Source organism: Mytilus californianus, unplaced genomic scaffold (genome assembly GCF_021869535.1).
Source record: "Mytilus californianus isolate M0D057914Y unplaced genomic scaffold, xbMytCali1.0.p SCAF_1, whole genome shotgun sequence".
NCBI classification, from domain to species: domain Eukaryota; kingdom Metazoa; phylum Mollusca; class Bivalvia; order Mytilida; family Mytilidae; genus Mytilus; species Mytilus californianus.
This window is the reverse complement of record NW_026262581.1, coordinates 77529329-77552488: the sequence shown is the minus strand read 5'-3', so window position 1 is coordinate 77552488 and position 23160 is coordinate 77529329. Positions and strand designations below refer to the sequence as shown.

The 23160-nt window shown below is 32.1% G+C and overlaps 1 protein-coding gene and 1 long non-coding RNA gene across 4 annotated transcripts in view; both read right to left on the bottom strand.

Annotated features, from left to right (window-relative positions):
• The window catches only part of LOC127724427 (uncharacterized), a 311014-nt gene that overhangs the window by 1804 nt on the left and 286050 nt on the right, over positions 1–23160 (bottom strand). The window lies entirely within an intron of this gene.
• The window catches only part of LOC127724355 (serine/threonine-protein kinase TBK1-like), a 49521-nt gene continuing 29562 nt past the window's right edge, over positions 3202–23160 (bottom strand). For all 3 annotated transcript variants that reach the window (XM_052231299.1, XM_052231306.1, XM_052231315.1), the window contains exons 12-19: positions 21614–21818; positions 20462–20586; positions 19935–20051; positions 17333–17431; positions 16821–16920; positions 13575–13732; positions 10669–10740; positions 3202–4111 (exon numbers count right to left, since the gene is read on the bottom strand). In XM_052231299.1, the coding sequence (XP_052087259.1) occupies positions 4066–4111; positions 10669–10740; positions 13575–13732; positions 16821–16920; positions 17333–17431; positions 19935–20051; positions 20462–20586; positions 21614–21818 (922 nt within the window). In that variant the 3' untranslated portion in view covers positions 3202–4065. The remainder of the gene's footprint in view (positions 4112–10668; positions 10741–13574; positions 13733–16820; positions 16921–17332; positions 17432–19934; positions 20052–20461; positions 20587–21613; positions 21819–23160) is intronic.

Genomic DNA, 23160 nt, shown 5'->3' with positions numbered 1-23160 from the left:
AAAATAAATAATTTTGATGTTCATAGTACGAAGTAAAAATTTATAGTTATACCAAACACTTATCAAAGCTGGTATATAGACCAGATATAACCCTGAATAACATTAAATAACAAAAAAGCAATACAATTAGTATCAACAGGTCAAATAAACAAGAAAGTACGATTTGATAGTACTCGCAGTTACTGACAGCTAGTTAAAAGCCAAAACAATTAATAATAAAAAATCATGCATCAGAAACTAAAATCAACTAAAACACATCCCAGGGATTTAGTATTTTAACGTCATGGACAGTCAAAGAAGACATGACTAGTGCAATGCCAAAAAATGTATCGACAGACAGTAGGATAGTTAGGAGTTTAACCTCTTTATAGATCTAAACGAATGTGGGTGTGTCTTTATACATCCCACTTAAAAAAAAAATACAAATTTAGTTATGTTTTAATTTGCTGATGACATAATCAATATTAGTGCCAATGTAAACTATATTCAAAGATCTAATTAAAACATTGGTAAGATAACCTTTACTAATGAGCCTGTTTAAAGGTTCGATGAGTTTACACGGATCACATAGTGATTTCTGCGCTTTAAGTACAATATAACCGTAAAATTTAGGATGTGAAATACCGTTTTTAATCAGTTTTCTACAAGTACAGCCAAATTTACTAATCAAATCTTTGTATCTATGAAAGAACTTAGCAAAAGTTTTACGTAATTTATGGTAACGAAATCCTTGATTTAATAATTTACCAGTGATGCATTGATTACGTTCGTTAAAATCTATGACATCACTACACACACGGGCATAACGAACGAGTTGGGATATATATACACCGTATGATGGAGCCAAAGGAACATCGCCGTCTAAAAAAGGAAAATTAACAATAGGGAATGAAAAATCGTCTCTTTTGTCGTAAATTTTCGTATGGAGTTTTCCTTTAGAGATTGAAATGTCCAAATCCAGAAAAGGACAACTACTGCTGTTTATGTTAGATTTAGTTAAAGTAAGTTCCATTGGGTAAATTTCGGTAGTATATTTAGAGAACTCTGGATTATTTAACGAAAAAATATCATCTAGATAACGGAAGGTATTGTTGAATGTATCAACCAAATGTAACAATGACGTGTCTTTACTGAGTTTGGTCATAAACTGAGATTCATAGCAATACAGGAATAAATCTGCTATTATATCTATGAAAGTTAGAGGAAATTTTCCAAATCATACCGAGGCTTGTGCAAGAAATGCTTATATCTATTTTGTTCTGGTTTAACTAAATCATGCAAATTTAGAAGGAACAAGAGGCTCTCAAGAGCCTGAATCGCTCACCTGTATTTCAGAGGAGAAGATTTTTAAATGTTAGCAAACTTGATGAACAAATTGTGTAAAATTGTCTTTAAAGGGCAATAACTCCTTAATGGGGTCAATTGACAATTATGGTCATATTAATTTTTTGAAGATCTTACTTTGCTGAACATTATTGCTGCTTACAGTTTATATATATCTATAAAAATATTCAAAATAATAACAAAAACTGCAAAATTATGTTAAAACTACCAATTCGGTGGCAGCAACCCAACAATGGGTTGTTCGATTCGTCTGAAAATTTCAGAGCTGATAGATCTTGACAAATTGAACAATATTACCCCATGTCAGATTTGCTCTAAAAGCTTTAGTTTTTGAGATATAAGCCAAAAACTGCATTTGACCCCTATGTTCTATTTTTAGCCATGGCGGCCATGTTTGTCGATGGATCAAAACTTTAGATAAAATTTATAAACTATATACCCTAAGGAACATTTAGTTAAAGTTTGAAGGTATTTGGCCCAGTAGTTTCAGAGGAGAAGATTTTTGAAATAGTTTATGATGACAGACGACGACGACAGACGACGGATGACGACGGACGCCAAGTGATGGCATAAGCTCACATGGGGCCCTTTGGGCCCCGGTGAGCTAAAAAAAGTGAAAATCATCCAAACTAAAACTAAGGAGATCCTCTGATTACCTTTCCTAATCATCTTTAAGTGTTATGAAAATCCATCAACTAAAGAATATGTTTGAGTTATTATTAAAATATTGTTTTTTTTTGTCAAAAAAACTTGACCCATGCAACAGGCATGACATCTTAAAGAGAAAATCATTAAAAGTACAATTAATCTTCAACCCCAATCCTTATCCACAAAGCATATACTTGTTAGCTAAAGCATTTGAAAAAAAACCAATAAAACTGAAGTATACCATAATATCTAAGTAATTGATATTATAATGATAACAATATAAACAATATTGTAGTGAACCCTGAAATCTGGACAAAAACCCCAATTTGTTTCATCATAAGGAACATTTGTACTAAGTTGCAAGTTGATATGACCACAACCTTGTGGTAAACTACATAAATCTATAAATTGAATCAAAGACTCTAACGGCTGGGTTCCACAGTTTGTTTCATTAACAATGGAGAATATTCTTTCCTAAACATTTAAATCTATGGGGAAAAATGTTAAAACGGGGGAAAATCTTATAACAACTCCATAATGGAAGGTGCACAGCCTCAATAGGTTTGAAAACTCTCTGTGAAGTTCCAAAGATCTTGATAAAAAAAAAATTAATATCATCTTTTGAAAAAAAAATGCTGGAAAAATGGGATCAAATATGGAAATAATTTCATAATAGCAGGTGCACAACTTCAATTTATGTGTAATCATTATGTGAGGTATCAAAAGATCTAGGTTGAAATAATATGAGGAGTTGATTACACAAAACTGGTAGAGTCTTTCATAAATGTTGCTGAAAAATGACTAAACTCCCAAGTTGGAAAAAAATGGAAAAATTTCTCAAACAATCCCATAATAGCAGGTAGACAACTTCAAAAATATGTGCAATCTTCCTGTGAAGTTTCAGGGATCTGGATTGATAACTGTAAAAGGAGTTCATTTCACAAATAAGGTACCCACTTTTCCCTAACCTCCTAACATCATCATACTTTTAGCTGGTTTTTGACTTAGTCCAACCTAGTCAAATATAAACCTGATCAGTGAACAGTGAAATCTGTTTAAAATCCCTAATTTGGTATTTCCTTGTATTTCAAAAAGTTCAGATCATCATGAACATGTGTACTTACTTTCATATTGAAGTGACTTTAATTTCATGGTAAACTATCTTAGAACAAATCTAATTTGGGACAGATTAACAGACAGACACACAGACTTAAACACATAATATAATAAAACTAAATAATAACCATGCAAACATGTCACACTTGTTTATAATTTTTTTGTGAGCCAAAGACAAAACACTGCCAGACAAGTCAAATGTTCTACTTGATCCAGAACTCCAATCAAGATGGAATTGCTCACATCACATCACACATCTCACATCACATCACACATTAGAATATGCAAACTACTTATTTTATTAAGAAAACAGTTTATGAAAAAGTAGTAATTTTGCTGTCTGTGCAAAGTGCCATGAATAATATTTACAGACAATAAATAAATAAAATCGAGGATACTACAAAAATGCACAGAATCAGCAGTGTATATGTCATTCATTTAAAATAACATAAAAATTATCTATTTATCTGAGACAAAATAGTTTTCTTCATGATAGCAATCAACAAGGAAATTAATTTACATCATCGGTACATATATAAATACAAAGGCTTATCACAGAATATAGACAAAAGTCAAATATTGTTATATATTAAAGGAAATCCTACACCATCATATTTAATTCCAGTTAACCATCTCAGACATTGATGATTTCAATACTTTCTATTTAAGTATACAACCATATAAGCTGGAACTGTGAGTGAACTCACAAAGGATACCATATTTATATTTAATTCACATTTATCCATCCTTACCATACATTGATGCAACAATATCACAATCTTCTCCAATGATGAGTACAATTTGTTTTTAATCATGGAAATTTAAGCACATGCAAAAATTAATTTCCCAAGTACATTTAAATGGAAAACTAATTGTGTAATGAACTATCTATAGCCTTTTGATTTTTTGTCACCAATTTTATGTTTATATATCCTTGGTTGCTATGGATACAGATCCTCAGCCTTTATCCATGTAGTTCAATTCTGACATCTGGTGAGTCAGCCTGGAACAGAAATATACATTTTTTCAAATCTATTGGACAGACTAGACATTACTATGAACACTTATAAAATGATGAAATAGTTAAGACAAAAAAAACCTTATCTATTTTTTAAGTTAAAAAAAAACAAAAACAATAGGTCTTTCCACAGAAAAGTGGAAAGACCTAATTAAAAAGTAGTGAAGAAAAGTGTTGCCTGGAATAATCATATACTGCAAGAGTTTTTCTCACACAAATATGGAAAGTTCACAATATGAATATTAAAGTTCTCTCTTTTTTGCCAAGTTTAAATCTCAATTTAACAATGATTGCTGGGTGTAAGTAGAGGCGAAAAGCAGACCTTAACTGTATTTGTGGTATCCTTTATAGAGGAGTGAAGCAGACCTTAACTGTATCTGTGGTATCCTTTATAGAGATGTGAAGCAGACCTTAACTGTATTTGTGGTATACTTTATAGAGGAGTGAAGCAGACCTTAACTGTATCTGTGGTATCCTTTATAGAGGAGTGAAGCAGACCTTAACTGTATCTGTGGTCTCCTTTATAGAGATGTGAAGCAGACCTTAACTGTATTTGTGGTATCCTTTATAAAAACAGACCTTAACTGTATCTGTGGTATCCTTTATAGAGAAGTGAAGCAGACCTTAACTGTATCTGTGGTATCCTTTATAGAGGAGTGAAGCAGACATTAACTGTATCTGTGGTATCCTTTGTAGAGGAGTGAAGCAGACCTTAACTGTATTTGTGGTATCCTTTATAGAGGAGTGAAGCAGACCTTAACTGTATTTGTGGTATCCTTTATAAAAACAGACCTTAACTGTATCTGTGGTATCCTTTATAGAGGAGTGAAGCAGACCTTAACTGTATTTGTGGTATCCTTTATAGAGGAGTGAAGCAGACCTTAACTGTATTTGTGGTATCCTTTATAAAAACAGACCTTAACTGTATTTGTGGTATCCTTTATAAAAACAGACCTTAACTGTATCTGTGGTATACTTTATAGAGGAGTGAAGCAGACCTTAACTGTATCTGTGGTATCCTTTATAGGAGTGAAGCAGACCTTAACTGTATCTGTGGTATCCTTTATAAAAACAGACCTTAACTGAAATTGTGGTATCCTTTATAGAGGAGTGAAGCAGACCTTTACTGTATCTGTGGTATCCTTTATAGAGGAGTGAAGCAGACCTTAACTGTATCTGTGGTATCCTTTATAGAGGAGTGAAGCAGACCTAAACTGTATTTGTGGTATCCTTTATAGAGGAGTGAAGCAGACATTAACTGTATCTGTGGTATCCTTTATAGAGGAGTGAAGCAAACCTTAACTGTATTTGTGGTATCCTTTATAGAGATGTGAAGCAGACCTTAACTGTATTTGTGGTATCCTTTATAGAGATGTGAAGCAGACCTTAACTGTATCTGTGGTATCCTTTATAGAGGAGTGAAGCAGACCTTAACTGTATTTGTGGTATCCTTTATAGAGATGTGAAGCAGACCTTAACTGTATCTGTGGTATCCTTTGTAGAGGAGTGAAGCAGACCTTAACTGTATCTGTGGTATCCTTTATAGAGGAGTGAAGCAGACCTTAACTGTATTTGTGGTATCCTTTATAGAGGAGTGAAGCAGACCTTAACTGTATTTGTGGTATCCTTTATAGAGGAGTGAAGCAAACCTTAACTGTATTTGTGGTATCCTTTATAGAGATGTGAAGCAGACCTTAACTGTATTTGTGGTATCCTTTATAGAGAAGTGAAGCAGACCTTAACTGTATCTGTGGTATCCTTTATAGAGGAGTGAAGCAGACCTTTACTGTATCTGTGGTATCCTTTATAGAGGAGTGAAGCAAACCTTAACTGTATTTGTGGTATCCTTTATAGAGATGTGAAGCAGACCTTAACTGTATTTGTGGTATCCTTTATAGAGAAGTGAAGCAGACCTTAACTGTATTTGTGGTATCCTTTATAGAGATGTGAAGCAGACCTTAACTGTATTTGTGGTATCCTTTATAGAGAAGTTAAGCAGACCTTAACTGTATTTATGGTATCCTTTATAGAGGAGTGAAGCAGACCTTAACTGTATCTGTGGTATCCTTTATAGAGAAGTGAAGCAGACCTTAACTGTATTTGTGGTATCCTTTATAGAGGAGTGAAGCAGACCTTAACTGTATCTGTGGTATCCTTTATAAAAACAGACCTTAACTGTATTTGTGGTATCCTTTATAGAGGAGTGAAGCAGAGCTTAAAGACCAAACAGCCTATTCAGTTCTACCAGTGATTTTTCCTTGAAATTTTATGTGAAGGTATTTCATGATTTGAGGAACAAAATATGAAAAAAAAAATTGGGGGTCACCGACTTAGTTTTGTCACTATCGCAACCTCAGTTTCGTGTTTTCCCGAATATTAACATGATATTTGCTTGTTATTTAAACTCTCAAAAAATCCCATTATATCAAACCTACAAGCATAATTCTTGTTTCATGTTAAACAATAGATTTGTGTCTATCAACCACAGGTTCAAGAGTTTAAGACTCTTATTGTTTGGATCTTAAAATATATGATTTATTTCATTCCCGCCAAAAATAAAACGCAAGAATGAAAAACGTTTCAAGTATTAAAAAATATCTACCAGTGATTTTTTCATAAAAATTTCAAGAAGGAAAGTGCCATGTGTACTCTTCAAAATAATGCAAAAAAATGTATATGTCACTGACCTTTCAAAAAAGTTATGATTAATTTTCATGTTTTTTTCTCGTTCGTTTTGAAAAAAAGAGTTGTCTTTCTTCAGAACATTGAATCTGACGTCATAGTACAAGTTTTCCTTGCTAGCGTACTATTTGAAAAAAATTGCAAATTGGACGTTTGAAACCCACATCTAAATTTTCAAGAATCAAAAATAACAACTATATTAACCTACTTTATTATCCGTTAACAAAAGAGATCACATGTATGTATCAGTATCTGATCTCATGATGTTGTTGCCGCACAAAATTAACCTTCAGAAGCACCATCCGTCGGAATGAAAAATTGTTCGAAATAACCTTTTACGACGCTTTAGAAAGGAATGTCTATTTTTGTCCTCTCCCTCTCATTAGCAAAATCATTGAAAATAAAAAGAGAAATGAAAGTTGACACTGGTTAACTTACAGACTATTTGACTATATTAAACTAGGTGTGTGGGGTTTTTTGTCGTGTCAATTTCAGAATTTGCCCTAGCGCACTCTTTCGCTACTGTTGACAGACGGACACACATTAGCACGGACGGACTTCTTTATACCATTATGTATCCCGACTAAGACGAACGTATACAAACTATTCCATCTAGTTTGTGGATTCATTATTTCTGAATATTTAAAATATAAGAAAATTAAAATTATAGGTATAATATATGAATTAAAGTTTTTGATCCTTTATAAAACGTTTTACATCCATTTAACCTATCATAAAATACTATCCCCGTTATTACTACCTCACGTGTTTTGAATAAATGAGACAGTAAATACAAACTACAAATAAGTTTTTAAAGCAAAAATTGATTTAGAATATACGAAATAATTTTCCATTGAAAACTATAAAGTATTTCTCAAAACAGGATGAAATATTATGAATCTATAAGTAGCTCATTTTGGGAATTAAAACAAAGACAAGGTATGTATAGATTGCCGACAATGAACTTTTATCATTTTTATTTTTACTAAAAGATTTTGTCATTAAGCAGTATAGATAAAATTTAACTTCATTGCAAGATCACCATTATTTTACGAGAATCTTAAAGATATAAGTTAATCTCAACATGCATATGTTGCCAGTATATCGAAACTTCTAGAAAGTATTGTTTATCAGCCTAACCTTCTGAAAACTCAATTTTGAAAATCACATATTGTTAGAATTCTAAGCGTTAGTCATATAAATTTACCAGTGTAAAGTTACACGGGAGTACGAGATTTGCGCCAATTTAAAAAAAATTTCGATCTTTAATTTGCGCCAATTTGATTCTTTCATTGGCGCCAATTTTATTTTTTTTATCAACAGCCCCGATACTATATTTGCTATACGAGTAAATACATGTACATGTAGTAAACCTAGAATGTATATTGCATGGCAATATATGGATATAAACAGTGTTCCCTTATGTTTAAGATACTTTTGGTTATATTGTTCGAGAACTTCGTTTTGACACGAGAAAGAAAAGATGGACTTCGTTGTTGGCAAGTACAACAAGTATAGAAAAGATGAAATGACAAGAAAGGAATATATCAGATGTGTGGCATATAAATTCTCGACAAGATAATAATTCATTGTACTAGTATTACATTTTTATGGATTTTATTGTGGTGCTTTGAAATGCTGTAAATAGAATTTTACTCCGTGATTTTAGTGGATGTAAACAGAGTGCACAAATATCTTTTAAATTGACTTATCCTGCTCGAAATTCTACTCCCACCTCCTCTTTGTGAGCAGGGGACAACAGTTATATACATCTTGTAATTGACAATTCATAACATATGTACAACTGGCTAACGGAAGAGGTTTATATGATAAATAAAAAAATAACTCTCACCTATAATTTACCTGTACACAATGAACCCGCGCAAATGAAAGACAAAGTCGGCGCAAGTGAAAGAAAAAAAGTGAAATGCAGATTGGCTCAAATGCAAAAAGCCGAGTTCAACATTTATATTTTTATTATTATTTTTATTAAAACGGAGGTTACAGATAATGTAGTATCTTTTGTGTCCATTTGTGTTTAATTTCCACTAGGTATCTGCGCGACGCTTAATTCCACTTTTCTTGGAAGACGTAGTTTTAAGCGTACATCATGTTGGAATCCGTGAAAAACACGAAATAGGACGTTATAATTTGACGTTTTTTTTCGTGGCTAGAAACAACGTCATAGAGCTTTTATGTCACTACCAAGTTGCGTTAGTTGATGCGCATCAACAATAGGCTGTTTGGTCTTTAACTGTATCTGTGGTATTATTTATAGAGGAGTGAAGCAGACCTTAACTGTATCTGTGGTATCCTTTATAGAGGAGTGAAGCAGACCTTAACTGTATTTGTGGTCTCCTTTATAAAAACAGACCTTAACTGTATTTTGTGTTATCCTTTATAGAGGAGTGAAGCAGACCTTAACTGTATCTGTGGTATCCTTTATAGAGGAGTGAAGCAGACCTTAACTGTATCTGTGGTATCCTTTGTAGAGGAGTGAAGCAGACCTAAACTGTATTTGTGGTATCCTTTATAGAGGAGTGAAGCAGACCTTAACTGTATTTGTGGTATCCTTTATAAAAACAGACCTTAACTGTATCTGTGGTATCCTTTATAGAGGAGTGAAGCAGACCTTAACTATATTTGTGGTATCCTTTATAGAGGAGTGAAGCAGACCTTAACTATATTTGTAGTATCCTTTATAGAGGAGTGAAGCAGACCTTAACTGTATCTGTGGTATCCTTTATAGAGGAGTGAAGCAGACCTTAACTGTATTTGTGGTCTCCTTCATAGAAACAGACCTTAACTGTATCTGTGGTATCCTTTATAGAGGAGTGAAGCAGACCTTAACTGTATCTGTGGTATCCTTTATAGAGGAGTGAAGCAGACCTTAACTGTATCTGTGGTATCCTTTGTAGAGGAGTGAAGCAGACCTAAACTGTATTTGTGGTATCCTTTATAAAAACAGACCTTAACTGTATTTGTGGTATCCTTTGTAGAGGAGTGAAGCAGACCTAAACTGTATTTGTGGTATCCTTTATAAAAACAGACCTTAACTGTATTTGTGGTATACTTTATAGAGGAGTGAAGCAGACCTTAACTGTATTTGTGGTCTCCTTCATAGAAACAGACCTTAACTGTATTTGTGGTATCCTTTATAGAGGAGTGAAGCAGACCTTAACTGTATCTGTGGTATCCTTTGTAGAGGAGTGAAGCAAACCTTAACTGTATCTGTGGTATCCTTTGTAGAGGAGTGAAGCAGACCTTAACTGTATTTGTGGTATCCTTTGTAGAGGAGTGAAGCAAACCTTAACTGTATCTGTGGTATCCTTTATAGAGGAGTGAAGCAGACCTTAACTGTATCTGTGGTATCCTTTGTAGAGGAGTGAAGCAAACCTTAACTGTATCTGTGGTATCCTTTATAGAGGAGTGAAGCAGACCTTAACTGTATCTGTGGTATCCTTTATAGAGGAGTGAGGCAGACCTAAACTGTATTTGTGGTATCCTTTATAAAAACAGACCTTAACTGTATTTGTGGTATACTTTATAGAGGAGTGAAGCAGACCTTAACTGTATCTGTGGTATCCTTTATAGAGGAGTGAAGCAGACCTTAACTGTATTTGTGGTATCCTTTATAAAAACAGACCTTAACTGTTTTTGTGGTATACTTTATAGAGGAGTGAAGCAGACCTTAACTGTATCTGTGGTATCCTTTATAGAGGAGTGAAACAGACCTTAACTGTATCTGTGGTATCCTTTATAAAAACAGTATCTGAATATTGACTATTAAGAAAAAGTTATTAAGTGAAAGAAGATTTACCAGTATATTACAGAACATTGACAATGTTATAATAACTTACTCAGTCAGCATTTTGTTATTCTGGGAAAATGCTCTCTGGGTCTCTTCCATTAGTTTGTTAGATTCTTCAAAGCTACAAAAATAAATAAAATTCTAATATGACGTGCTTCTTTCGCTTTGTAAACAACACCGTGATAAAATTCTCGATATATCTATATTTATAAAGCGCAGACTCAGAGATGTGCATATTGGTGGCTGTTACTATTTACCTCCCACGTAAATCCACATGTATTGTAACCTATGTACAAACACCATGTCGATTTCGTTGTGTCCAATTTGAAATTGAAAAAGAAACTACAGAACCGTTATTCCTATTATATTGCATAACAAAAATAATTAATGCACAAGAGCTTAAAAAATGTATAAAATCAAAATAAAATAAAATTCCGCCAAATTTCATGAATGATCTTGGTGCATTAACGTCATGTCATAATTAATATATAACATGACGTCATACGAATGAAAACTCTAAAGCTGAATGTTTTCCGTTATGTATACTCCCTAAGTTCGGATAATATTGCATTAAAATGGAGTTTTGAGGTAGGTGTTGTTTCATTTTCTATTCCATTGCATTATTCGCACATTTGTGGATTTCAGCAAGTCAACATGGCGGCTCACTCCTTAGTTACGACATGTCAACTCTGGATTTGACAGCAAATAGTAGCCAACGAAAAATAAATGTTTGGGTTAAGAATTATGAGAATTGAACACATTTTTTCTACTGCTTATTTGAGAAATAATTCATGTAAGACTTGGATTTATATGAAATTTGTAGCTTTTATCTTACAGGGGGTAAAATAGAACAACCATACACACGGCAATCTTACGTTCGCTTCCGTTTTTATATTACCGAATTTGTCCTATTAGAATCGAAATAATTCATGGAAGCCATAGATTTGTTGGACATTTACACATGGCCTGGGCCGTGATATTCGAATTTTATCCTGAGCAAATTAACGAATATCACGGCCCAGGCCATGTGTAAATGTCCAACAAATCTATGGCTTCCATGAATTATTTCTTAAAAATTAAAAAATATATGTTTCTCAAGTGTACTTTACATCTTTAAAATACTTTATAATAATAAACTGTTGACACAGAGATATGTCTAGCCTTTATGTTATTTTGATAGTATAATGCAAATGTGGACATCAAAATTGCAATACTTTAATATGTAAACTATGTAAAAGATTCAAAGGCAATGAACCATATCTGAAAGTGCATGGCCAAATATCCTCTGTGGAAATGAAAAATGCCCATGTTAGTACAATTGCACTGACGAATATCATAAGTGGTTCCCTTTCAATTGACCTAAACACAAACTTTTAACATGTAAACTATGCAAAAGTTTCAAAGTCAATGAACCATGATGAGGGGGTGGGGCCATATAATCTCCATAGAAATGAGATGTGCCAATGCTAATACAAATGCATTTGCAATATCATTGATCTACCACTGGTGGTTTCCCTTAAACTGACCTTATCACAAACTTTAAGTTGTAAACTAAGTAAAATTTTCAAAGTCAATGTACCATGACTGAGGGGGTGAGGCCAAATAATCTCATTAGAAATGAGATGTACCAAGCAAATACAACTGCATACCAAATATAATAACATACCACTATTTGTTCCTCTTAAACTGACCTAATCATACTAATACATTACTGCTGCCACCAACGCCGTCAAAAACAGCACGCCTTAGTCTTGATTTTTAGACTTCATCTAGGCAAGACAGAAATCATATAAATTGAATTCTCTCTGACAACAGCCTGTAATGTTTCTTAGACTTATTTTGGTGTATAAAGTATGAGTTCTCTCTGACAACGGCCTGTAATGTTTCTTAGACTTATTTTGGTGTATAAAGTCTGAGTTCTCTCTGACAATGGCCTGTAATGTTTCTTAGACTTATTTTGGTGTATAAAGTATGAGTTCTCTCTGACAATGGCCTGTAATGTTTCTTAGACTTATTTTGGTGTATAGAGTATGAGTTCTCTTTGACAAAGGCCTGTACTGTTTCTTAGACTTATTTTGGTGTATAAAGTACGAGTTTTCTCTGACAATGGCCTGTAATGTTTCTTAGACTTATTTTGGTGTATAAAGTATGAGTTCTCTCTGACAAAGGCCTGTACTGTTTCTTAGACTTATTTTGGTGTATAAAGTATGAGTTCTCTCTGACAATGGCCTGTAATGTTTCTTAGACTTATTTTGGTGTATAAAGTATGAGTTATTTCTGACAATGGCCTGTAATGTTTCTTAGACTTATTTTGGTGTATAAAGTATGAGATTTTTCTGACAATGGCCTGTAATGTTTCTTAGACTTATTTTGGTGTATGAAGTATGAGTTCTCTCTGACAATGGTCTGTAATGTTTCTTAGATTTATTTTGGTGTATGAAGTATGGTTTTTTTTCTGATGATGGTCTGTAATGTTACTAAGACTTATTTTGGTGTATGAGGGCATTCTTACAATGATCTTCAATCATTTCAATTATGCACCACATATATAACAAACTACTGTAATTTCAGAAATTATTACGATGTTTTTATTATTGCGAAAAATGCGAACGGGTTATAATCGCAATAATTAAAACTCGCATTTTGAAATTTTCTATATGAGTTAAACAGGATTTTTCTCAATATTGCAAAAATTAAAATTGCATTTTAGTCCAAAATGACAAAATCGCAATAATAAATGCACGCAATAATTTCTGAATTTAGAGTAAATTTCTTTAAAAATATTTCTAACACAATCAGAGGACTTCATATCTAAGTAGAAAAGGAATTGTTGAGTAATGTTTGCAACTTTCTCCTTGCCAAGCAATGAAAACCTCTTGCAAAAATTGCCACATAAAGCCCGTGTTAAAATACCTATCTTATAATTTTTTATAATGCATATATTGCAGATCATACCCATTATTAAGCTGCAAAACAAATTCTTTTGGAGAAGACAGTGAGCATCCTTTAGGTGACAGACTGTCAGTTTTATCAAGTACTCCATTTGATAATACTCCATGGTTTTTTAAGGCACATTTAATATCTGTTAGACTCTGTACAACATCATCAGATGTCTGAAAAAATAACAATTGGATATAAGTAAGACTGAAGTATATTGTTAATTATAGTGACATGTGTACATGTGTTATTGTGCAACAAACAATATCATTTTTACATTAAATCATTAAAACACCTCGCCCATTTGACCTGTAGGTAACTTCATTCAAATTAGCATAACAAAATAAATTCAGAAAATTAATGAGTAAAGTAATATAGTAATGAATTGCTATTATGTAATTGTATACGTTTTGTAAAAGCTTTAACAAGATACTTTGCACATTGTCTTGGAAAATAGAAAACAAGGTGAGTCAATTGTTCACATTTTGGTAAATGCGAGAAATATAACTAGATATCATTGAGATGGGAGCCATCTCTGTGGGCCCCGCTGTGAATAATGTGTGGTAAAAAATTTATATCTTTATCATTGGACATGGGGTTGTCAACTGAAACCAAAGTTTTTGACCTTGACCTTTGACCTAGGAAGTTGTACATAAATTATGACACACCCTCTGGTGTTGGTTAATATACATATCAAGTATAAACTTTGAAGTCATAACAGTTCTCAAGATATAGAGCGGACACAATCTTTACCATAGGACATGGGGTTGTCAACTAAAAGCAAAGTTTTTGACCTTGACCTTTGACCTAGGAAGTTGTACATACATTATGACACACCCTCTGATGTTGGTTAATATACATGTCAAGTATAAACTTTGAAATCATAACGGTTCTCTAGATATAGAGCGGACACAATTTGTTACGGACAGCGGACAGACTGATCACTATAGGGTGTCTGCCATTCGACGGGGCCCTAATTATAAAGATGTAATTATGTCTTATTTAAAATCTCATCTATTCTTAATAAACTAAGTTCAAGACTGCTTGAACATATGATGATCATTTCGGGTACTTACTGGGGCCATAGGACCAGATTTGGAGCAGCATGTTTCTGTCTTGGAATCATAGTTTATTGTGTTCTTCATCTTAAAATCACAATGAGGCCTTCAACAAGAGACAAAAGCTCACACTTCACTGTAAGTTGAAGACTGTGCTAACTTTTTTAGACAGAGGAAGGTATTGAAAGCCAAATCTAATGTATAGAATATAGATTGTTTGAAAACTTAACATTTTCTTGATGTATATAGATATAAGAAGAAGATGTGGTATGAGTGCCAATGAGACAACTCTCCATCCAAGTCACAATTTGTAAAAGTAAACCATTACAGGTCAAAGTGCGGCCTTCAACACAGAGCCTTGGCTCACACCAAACAGCAAGCTATAAGACTAAAAGTACTATTTCTATAGAGAGCAATACAATACATATTCAGGTATAATTTACTTCATTTCAGAATTGTCTAAAACTTTTATAGGTCTATATTGTCTCATCAGACAAAATCCTCTGGGTACCAATGGTGTTTAAAAGATTTTTACCCTCTTAACATACTTATTGTTACATTTAGAATTTAGTTTTATTCTGTCCAACTTCAATTCTTCTAACTTGGTTTGATGTTTAGTTCTTTCATAAATCAATACTGCACGATACACACAATTCTTTATATTCTAATTTCCTTCTATAAAAATTCAAATTGAAACATTGCTTTGGCTGTTCTGTTCCAAGACTAGCTACCCTCAGAATTGCACTGTTTTTCTATTTACTAACATTTGAAATTTACACTTAATATGATCTTTATGTCACATTTTTTTTACTTTTGAGCAAGGAGAGGAGATTAATTGTCAGATGAACCAAATACATTCTGCATGTAGATTCAGTAGATCTTCTATCTTTCAAACCCAATACTTAAAAAACTATGTCACTTGAAATCAACATGCTGTCCTGTTCAGGAGTTTAAAGTTAAATTTTGGAATTTGAATACCTATTTACATTCTTTAAAAAAAATTGTATTCTAAAGCTTGCTTAGACATGGTTTTATCAGAAAACATTAAGTTTCTTACAATCAAAACAATCATTGTTAATGTTTTCTAAAATTGAAACAATCAATTTGTATAACACATTATGTTTTTCTAAAATCAAAACAATTATTGTGTAAAAAAAAACTGTTTTGTGCCTTCATTGACTTTGCTAAGGCATTTGATGATGTCTAGAGATGCAGGCTATGGCAAAAGTTAGCTACCAACAATATGAATGATAAAATACTAAAAATAATTATGAACATGTTTAATAATAACAAATCCAGAGTAATATATAAAGAACAGACATCAGATTATTTTCTGTGTACAATAGGAGTGCAATAAGTAGAAAAAAGTTTGTCACTTTTTTTATTTTCAATATATATTAACGACGTAGTGGGTTTTGTATCTATACAGGTCATAAATGGCCTCAAAAGTATCTCAGATGACCTTTATAACTGTCTCTCAATGTATCTAAAATTGTTTGTATTGCTATATGCAGACATTACTGTTTTACTGCAGAGTCAAAAGATGATATTCAAAATCAACTCAAGCATTTTCACACATACTGTAAAATTTTGACACTGCAAGTAAATCCACTACTGTATAGCTTAAATGAAAATTGTTGTCTTGTCAAAGGGATGACGACCAGGTACTTTGCAATTATTTTTTTAATAACAAAGAAATCAAAACAGTGAAAGAATATAACTACTTTGGACTTAGAGCTTCACTAATTCATATAATAAGATTTTCTTTTTTTAATACTAGGCTTTTATACGCTATCTTTTGCATGATGAGACCATGTTAATTTGTATCAAATTGTTGCATGTTTTTGTTTCCTCAATTGAAATACATATTATACAATAAAAACTTAAAGTTTTGCTTTGATAGCAAAATACCATATTGACAACAATCCATGCTAAGGAATAAAAAACATATCTTCCTTTTCTCACAGATAAACAAAAATTTTCTTTCTGTTTTCACAATTTTAAATTTTATTATTTTCCAACAAAGCCTTAAAACATTATTCCATGCGGTTGTCAATCGAAGTATTGAAACTGTTTAAACCAATTCACATATGATCTCCATTCAAATACTGCTATTGTATATATATACATGTATATATGTATATGTGTATATGTATAACTATATATTTAATTTACCTACCAAGTATAAAATAATGAATATACAAACCTTCCTCAACTTTTCAACAAAAGGTTTCTGGTGTGACATCTCTATCTGAAGTAAATCTTTCTCTATACTGTTGGTAGAGCATCTCATTTCAACAGCTGAGCTACAAATAAAACACAGTTTACACTGATGTATTTTAGAATTAAACTTCTTTTTTGTTATTTTACAACAAAGAAAAAAGATTGTATGATGAAATGATAACAATTATCACAATATATAACAAGCAGACATTTTTTTTTTAAATGATTTTTTCTAGAAAAAAAACTGATTTAAAGAAGAACTGCCCCTCAAGGCAGGAGATCCTGTCATTGGCCAAGGGCTGGAGAAGAACTGCCTCTCAAGGCAGGAGATCGTGTCATTGGCCAAAGGCTGGAGAAGAACTTAAAATTCAGAATCAAATACAACAACTCAATGGGCCTGTACAATCTCTTGAATTGAGTCCTCTTGAAAATATTTGGCTTCTGTTTCAAAATAAGCAATTTCCCCATGATTTCTTGGCAAGGTAAAATACTTACTGGTACCATTCATTGAATTTATCAAACTGTCGCTGAGCATTTTTGTGACATTTCTCAATAATCGATTGGGTTGTCACACATATCTCTTGGAGACTATTCCTGTGAAGAAAAAAAGGTATATCATTTAAATTTATTTTTTCACAATTTTCTGTTAATATTTTTTAAGAGCCTTCTAACCTAAATAAAATTTCATAAAAATAATTTCAAATCATATATTACAAATAAACATATAGAAATGACTAATAATCCATCATCCTCATTCAAATACAAATAATAAGAACTAATACAAATTATCATATCTACATATTAAAAACTTCAAGATTCAACTTATATCATCGTTATTTGTGTTGTGCAGTCACAGTGCCTCATTAATGACATTTGGAACAACCAGAACATCCAAAACAGTGATTTTCCATAATACATTATCCAACATTTCTGATTTAGACAATTAACCATCACTAGCAGAAGACTCTGATGTCATAACAATTTTTGTGCACAAAAAAGTGATAAATTTGTTTTTTTTTCATCATATGATGCAATAAAAATCCATGTAAGTTTATCTGAATCAAAAGAATCTATTGTGCTTGTAGTTTAACAATAATTTTTGGGGAAATAAGCACCAGATATTTGTTTAACCTTTAGCTGTGCAGAGTTCCAATTGAAACTGAGTTCTCAACAAAAAAAATATGCTATATCATGCTTGTATCTCAACTAAACCAGGTATTGCCATTAATCAATTCGTTATAAAGTTCCAATATTTTGAAGTCTTTTTTCAATATAGTTCTATTTGTTTTCTGCAAATCATTATTTTTTGTTTTGTGATGTTCTTTATATGAAAGTCGTAAACAATGCAACAGAAACATCATGATTTTTAACTAGTGATGTTGTTTGGATGCATTATATTTCATCATCAGTGTATTTTATAGTTTATTCTCCATGTTGTAACATGCCTTCTGGTAGAGACAAAGTATAAATGAGTTTCCAATGATGATAATCATTTGCAGACTTATAAGTAGGTTGAGTTATCTCCCTTTAACTACTTATCTGAAAGAAACTGTGCATTTTTGCATACCATAAACAGTCAGGGGCGTTACTTAAACAAGTAATATTTTGTAGTTACTTATATAGGTAATATATGTTTTTGAAAATCATTAAATTACTCAATAGAGTTATTTTATATTTCAATAGAAGCATGGACTAAATGTAGTTTTAATGAATGTTTACATCATTTTATTACATAAAATTAAGAATCCATTAAATTTGAGAGGAGTATAGAGATAAGAGGTTACTTTAAAAATAATGACAAAAATATTACTTGAATAAGTTATTTTATACATTTTTGAAAGAATTAGTAATTACAATTATTTAAGGAACATATGTAATTGTTTTGGGTTACAAATTATAAATAACTTTAAGTCTTAATTAAATCACAAGTTTTTATCTATTTATATCTGTCTACCTTCAAGATTTTCAAGGAAAATGATATTTGACAAGAAGCATCGATATGAAAGATAAAAAGATAAGTGCGTCGGAAAGGCAATTAGTGTTTCAGGAGGATTAATTTGTATATTTCATGGGAAAAATAACCAGATGACTGTGAAAATTTGTTAAAGCTAGTAAAATCTGTATTAATGGACACCTATGAAAATAATATTTAGAAAAGTGGCTTATATAAGTAATATTTAATATAGCCACGTTTTCAACATTACTTGTATAGGTAATTTTAAAAGTTACTTGTTTAAGTAATGCCCCTGACTGATAAACAGTGAATAAGTTTTTTCCCATTTTTTATATGAAACATATAGAATTATGGCATTTTGTTTTTGGTATTGACTTTGTAAGCAAGAATATTAACCATGCCCGCTAGGGCAAGCTGATATTTGAGCTGATAAAGTTTAAAAGATAAAATGTTATTATTCTATTTATAGGCAGTTTGTCTCAACAGTATGTTATTTTTTTTTTGGATGAGAATATGACATAACATGAAGAAACACTTAAAAAATTAGGGTATGTCGGAGAGCTATTGTAAGGTTTCCTTAATGTGTAGAGCCCATGGCACTTTACCTCTGTCAACTCTTTGAGTTTGGAGATCTGAGATAAAAAACATTGGCTCTACTTAATTCTTACAAGAATTTAACATTTAAAATTAATTTAGTTGGGTTCATCTTATTTCCCATATTTGTTTAGCCATGAAGATTTAATAAGAAATAGTCCTATTAGTATTTCTGTACGTACTCATTTTCTACATTAGGTTTTAATTGGAACTAAAAATCTCAATAAGTATGATTTAAATAAGTTCCCACTGAGTGTGAACATTTGTACTAAATTGACAAATACTATATCAAACTATTTATTACTACATATCAACCATTAATAAAAGCCCTATTATGAGTCTTATGACTTGATTTGATGATCTGAACCAAATAACTCTTGTACAATCAGCATAAGGAATATTTTTGGCAAGTCTGATTTCATTGCTTTAACAGAATAGAAAAGGTTTAAAGAAAGGATGGATGGACACACAGACTGGAAACATAATCCCCCTATATACTATCATAGGTGTGGTACACAAAAAATCTTTTCAATAGCATTGTTCTCTTACTTTCTGAACATATGAAGCTGTTCTGTAATGTGGTCCAATGAACGATTCTGTCGATTTTCTTTAAAGTTATGAACAATCTTCTTCAGAGTATCAATCATCATCTCAACTTTCTGTGCACTAGAAAAATGTCAAATTAAACAGATAAAAAGAGTACAAAGAAGTATGGTATTTTTTATTCTCCAGACTGTACACCAGTATATGATTGATTGTTGGTTGCTTAACATCCAGTGGCAAATATTTCATGGATGTTCAGGACAAATACACCAGTATAATGCATTCATTTGAATAGAGTCACAAGTTTACATACAAATTAAAGAAAGTTAATAAATTAACAACATGTATTCCAAGTTACCCAATAAGTCACTCTAAATAAATGCACCAATGTACATATGGGGACAAATAATTAAGTTATATAGGTTCAATCTGTAGTGTACTGTACACAACTTGATGTTCATTAACCTACAAGTTGAAATATGAAATCAGTCTTGGTTTCAAAAAGGTTTGGTAAAGTACATATTTTCTCCTACCATCTATCCTTATCATCAAAGCAGCCCAGTCTGTCGTCCCACACATACTCCAACTTCCTGTTCTGTAACTCATCTTTTTCTATATTAAATAAATCTTGTACTGTTCTATCCAGATAACTCTTCAGCTGTTGGAAAGAAAACCATTTTATTAAAAACAATACATGAATGATATTGGTTAATACTACTATTTTGTATATTCTAACTAATTTGGTTCATCCGGACAGAAAGAGTTCATCCTGACTACATATAAAGTATAACAGAGGGTGGTAAAGGGGGGGTGCTTGCACGGAAAAAACGTGAAATAAGACATAATTTCACGTTGAACATGAAATAATTTCTGTCATGAACGTTGCACGAAAAATAAAGACTGCTGTGAACCTTTTGTGACTGAGTCACTGTCTTCTTGTATATATAAACTCTCTGTTTTACTTGTTATTCCCGATTTAGTATACACATTTATGATGTAAATGGTTTACGGCTTTTAAAAAAGTATTTTTTGACGATCCCTGCCAAGTATTTGAATTTTATTTGAAAAATACAGAGCACGCAAAATAAGCATTTGAAAATCACGATGCACGTAAAATTAAATAAGCAGAACACGTTGAACGAGGCACCTGTCTTGCACGACTGAACGTTAAATAAAAAAGTAAAAACACGTTGAACGTGAAATAAAAAACGGCGATCACGTTGCACGAAAATAACCCTTTACCACCCTCATAACAGTATTCACAACCTTCCTTTCAAGTGTTATATGACAGTAATGCCCAGTTAAAATCTATCTATGTATTCCAGAGTACCTAATCAGCCCAGATAAGATTGTGTATTATTTCCTGCCCAACATACTAGATGTCACTCAACTAAAGATATTACAAGAGATCTCTGATGAGTTTTTACAGGAGTTCCTATACATGTGAAAGTGGTATATAACTTACGGCCTCCAATTAGACAAGACATGACTGCATATTTAGGTATCCCACACTGTCAAAACAAATGCCCCCAAATAGTTGTTATAAAGACTCTTCTATATACCTGGTTCATACCTCCACATATTTACTAAATTCAATGTCCCCTATCAATTGTTGCTGCATATCAATGAATTCAATACAATCAAATAGCCTATAATGTATAATACGACCCTGTACATATACATACACTTTGCCAAGAGCTCTCTAGATTACCATGCTGACTACCATAGATGACTTTAAATTTGTTATCTATACGATACATAGCACTTAGTGCTCTCACTTGCTCTAACTGTCCCTTTATTTGTCTATACCATTGTTCAGATGTCTGATAATGTTGTGTCTGATGTTTATTATAGTCCAATAAATGTGTGCACTCATGGTGAAGTTCATGTCTAAAATACAAGGAAAAACAGGTAGATTGATTGATTGATTGGTGATTGCTTTACGCCACATCAGCACAAAAAGGCTATATCGTGGCAAATACAGATAGAAGGTTGTACTTATCTTGTAAACATTTATCTAAAAATGAGATTTTACCAAAATGCCAATGAGCTAGCCAATCAAAGACACAAAAAAAAAAAACCAACAAAAGACCAAATCTAAAGAAAAACAAATATATAATACAACCTAGCTTTATGATTCAGTTAGGGTAAAAAGGAAAACAGTCCTGCATTGGATGTTAACAATTTCCAAGAGAAGTATGGTCCAGATATAAGCCTCAAATATTTTTAAAGAATATCCAATAGAATTCAGTTGCTTAGCTATCTTTGTACTGTATTACACAACAGTATTTATAATACATAAATAGGAATAATAAAATGTTGATACAGAGATATGTCAAGCCTGTCAATAACAAAATCAGAAACAGACTATCTGATGTACTGCAACATTGCTAATTAATTCAAAGTTGCTGGATCGTGACAAAGAGGGTGTGCCTCAAAATGATCGTCAAACTGAGATGTACTGATAGTAAAGCAAGTTTATAGAAAATATCATTGTCTATGATAAGTATATCCTATCAAACTGACTTAAGAAGAAAACTTAACATTAAAAATTGGTAATTAATTAAAAGTCACTGGACCATGACAAAAAGGCCAGCACTACAAAATGTTCATCAAACTGAGATGTACTGAAAGTAATACAACCTAATAGAAAATAATCATTGATCTATCACAAGTAGTTGATCTCAAACTGACTTAAGCAGAAAAACATAACAATCAATTGTTGATGCTGTTGTCACTGGAAAATAACACCTATGTCTCGCCTTCTGCAACAAAAACAGTTATCTGAATTACCCCGGTTTCTTCAAATTCACATTATTGTTATCATGGTTATAAAAGATATTTCACATATAAATATGCTTGTTTTGATCTAATAAATATACCACATCTTCTTATTCTTATAAAAAGATAAATCAATGATTGTATAGCAGTTTTACTAAAATAAAGTACCAAGCTATTTATAAAAAAATTATTATGTCAACACAGCAATAAACATATGTACCATGAGCACATGAAATTACCTTACCACATATTTAGAAGTCATAAACTAGAATGTAATTGATTAAATAAATACAGTGTGTAATTAATTAACAATTGATTGCCTAAACAATTAATATGTGAGTGAGCCGAGGGCAATAGCAAGTGTAACATTTCTAGCAAAGAAATTTGAGTTGTTAGTTTCGATAGTGTGGCGCTCAAATGTAAATGTAAATTCTCTTACCAATGAAGAAAA